Consider the following 3,021-nt stretch of genomic DNA (forward strand, 5'->3'; position numbering starts at 1 on the left):
CAATAAAACACATACTTCTCATCACATCCTGGGGTATGCTTCTAGTAGGACTCAAACTACACACCTGCAGCTGCTGCTGTTTCACAGTGCCTTTACACAGAGCCCTTAGAAAGGCCTTGAATTGTTCCAGTCCCCACTCTAGTACCGCACTCCAACACAGAAACTATATCCCTTAAAATAATGACGTCTTAGACTTGCCCAATGGAATGAAGCCCCTGGAAGCCAATAGGCCAATGATTTTTCACAAATGCCATGAGTGGTTTTGAGATTTTTGCCTTCGGGTGTGAAATAAGACCCACTAAGGTAAGTGTCAACGGTATAAGAGAAACTAGAATGGAAGGCTAAATCAATAAGGTACAATGCGTAAGAGACCTTACCTTTGTCGGGCCTGAAAATATGACCCTGACTCATCCTAGAAATATCTTTCACATTTATACATCACTAAACATGAAGCTGTACATTAATAAAAAAGCTCTGAAAAGTGATGACACTATTCAACAGGGAGAAGACAGGTCAAGTAAAAACAGCCAAAACAAAAAATCCCATTACAAAGTATGGGTAACCTTTTTTATTCACTAGAGTTCAACAACAATTAGTAGGAGACTCAAAGTCAGTTCTTAAGTGTGCCTGTAGGAGCTGTTAAGTGTACAAATATATGCTCTATTATGTGGGTGCCACAATGCCCCAGTCGCAGCATCGATGAGGTTTTCAGATGAAGAAGTGAGATTCTGAGGTAAATACAAGGGATTGCATTAGAATCCAGCTGTGCCATATCACTTGTTCTAGACCATTTCTGTTCCATTGTTAAAATCTAGGACGTGCACTATGAAATGACTGTTTCGACCTACCCTTTTCTCCTACTGATTAAAAAATCAGCGTTATTTTTCAATCAGCACTGTGATAAAATACTGTTATAAAACAGAACAGAGAAGAAATCTTTTAGAATTCCCCTGAAATTCTCCAAGAGCAAAATAACCAAATGCTTTGCGATTTTTTTTTCCTCTTAATTCTTGGTGCATGACGTTAAGCTCTTATTGACAAAGCAGCCAAATCCACTTCTCTAATTTACCAACAAACTGAAAGTAAATCAGTCATACTTCCATTTTCACCAAGCACAACAACAAGGTGATTGAGTAGCTTCCCAAACTACCAGAGCAGTGGGCATTAACTTGCCTAGGCTGGAGTTACATCAGCGCTTCATAAATCGTGCAGGCTCCTGCCCATTTAAATGATCTTTCTATGCAGAATCGGCAGTCTAACACTGGCTCTTGCAGGCATTAAAAATCATCACTCTGCTAACCCAACTCACTGTTCAGACAGTCTTCCTGAATGCAGCCTTTATTACAACCTCACTGCTGCTTCCTACACTGAAGGAACACCATGTTTTTAAGTCAGGAGTTCTTCTTTCTCGCTTTGTTGTAATAGGGGGTTTACAATGACCCGATATTGTTACAAAGCACAGTGCTTTATAACAGTAATGCTTCTGGAAAACCCAAACAAAAGACACGTCACCCGGTGACGTCAGCCTATATACAGTTCTGTGCGGTCGCAGCACATAAGCAAATCCATTCTTGTGCCGTTTCTCAGAAAAGCTTTTCAGTAAATGCACTCATGCTGCTCCAGGAGCTCTTCTCTGCAACAAGCTGCCCATCTGCCATCAACAAGTTAAGACAGAGAGAACTAACAGCTGCAAAAAGGAGAGACTGACAATTTGATTAACCAGCTGGGCAGTTAGAAGAGAGTGAAATTAATAACTTATATTCAAAACTGATTTAAGGGATCAGAGTGGTCACAGAAAATGAAACCAATGCTTTTGAGAGGAACATCCTAAGGAAAAAACAACTCACCCTGGTGGATTCAATTTTATTCAGAAAGCCTGGGACACAGAAAACAGGAAATTGGTCAAAGGCTCCTGCATGTTAGAGCCTTTTACAGACTCACTGCGTTGAGTCTAACAACCGCGACTGAATGCAGCCTCCAAAGTGCTCAGAAGGATGGGTAAGTCCATGTATTATGTGTCATATAGTCAGCAAGGAATCATGCTTTTTAAAATAAGCCATTGAATTCATATTTTATGAGGGATATCAGTCACATTTTTGGATTCTGAGGTTTAGGTAAAAGCAAATATTGCTGATGACAGGACATGTTTTATCTTCTTAATGGTTTAAGTTTTGTTCTAGTCAGACTAACAAGGTTAGTTTTTCTGCAGCAAATGAAAAATAAGCCATATGCAGTGAAATCTTTCGCCATAATGTTTGTTTGTTTGTTTTTATAGCTCATACGTTATGCTGAAAAATATCCTATCTTCTTGTTTTCCTTAAATTATATTCTGCAGGCTTACATTTCAAGTGGCCATTAGGGGCCCCTATGCTGGCAGCAATATATGCAATGAGTATGGTTTTAAAAATGCTGCCTGCCCTGGGAATGGCGTGTCCACCCAAATGCCGTTGCGAGAAGCTGCTCTTCTACTGCGACTCTCAGGGCTTCCACTCAGTGCCAAACGCCACTGACAAGGGCTCTCTGGGCCTGTCCCTGAGGCACAATCACATCACAGAGCTCGAAAGGGATCAATTTGCCAGCTTCAGTCAACTTACCTGGCTCCATTTAGATCATAATCAAATTTCAACAGTAAAAGAAGATGCTTTTCAAGGACTATATAAACTTAAGGAATTAATCTTAAGTTCCAACAAAATATTTTACTTGCCAAACACAACTTTTACCCAACTGATTAACCTGCAAAATTTGGACCTGTCTTTTAATCAGCTATCATCTGTGCACCCAGAGCTCTTCTACGGCCTTCGGAAGCTGCAGACCTTGCATTTACGGTCCAACTCCCTGCGGACTATCCCAGTACGCCTGTTCTGGGACTGTCGTAGTCTGGAGTTTCTGGATTTGAGCACAAACCGTTTGCGAAGTTTGGCTCGCAATGGATTTGCGGGATTAATCAAACTGAGAGAGCTTCACCTAGAGCACAACCAGCTGACGAAGATTAATTTTGCTCATTTCCTACGGCTAAGCAGT

General features: G+C 40.9%; 2 protein-coding genes across 8 annotated transcripts in view; one reads left to right on the forward strand and one right to left on the reverse strand.

Moving 5' to 3' along the window:
• CTNNA1 (catenin alpha 1) overlaps positions 1 to 3,021 on the reverse strand; it is a 301,788-nt gene that overhangs the window by 54,161 nt on the left and 244,606 nt on the right. The window lies entirely within an intron of this gene.
• The window catches only part of LRRTM2 (leucine rich repeat transmembrane neuronal 2), a 7,574-nt gene continuing 4,559 nt past the window's right edge, over positions 7 to 3,021 (forward strand). Inside the window, 2 exon segments of the mRNA XM_025040781.1 lie at positions 7 to 1,998; positions 2,336 to 3,021. The exon segment at positions 2,336 to 3,021 is cut by the window's right edge and continues 59 nt beyond it. Of these exon segments, the coding sequence (XP_024896549.1) occupies positions 1,995 to 1,998; positions 2,336 to 3,021 (690 nt within the window). The 5' untranslated portion in view covers positions 7 to 1,994.

Source organism: Pteropus alecto, unplaced genomic scaffold (assembly GCF_000325575.1).
Source record: "Pteropus alecto unplaced genomic scaffold, ASM32557v1 scaffold78, whole genome shotgun sequence".
Classification (NCBI taxonomy): domain Eukaryota; kingdom Metazoa; phylum Chordata; class Mammalia; order Chiroptera; family Pteropodidae; genus Pteropus; species Pteropus alecto.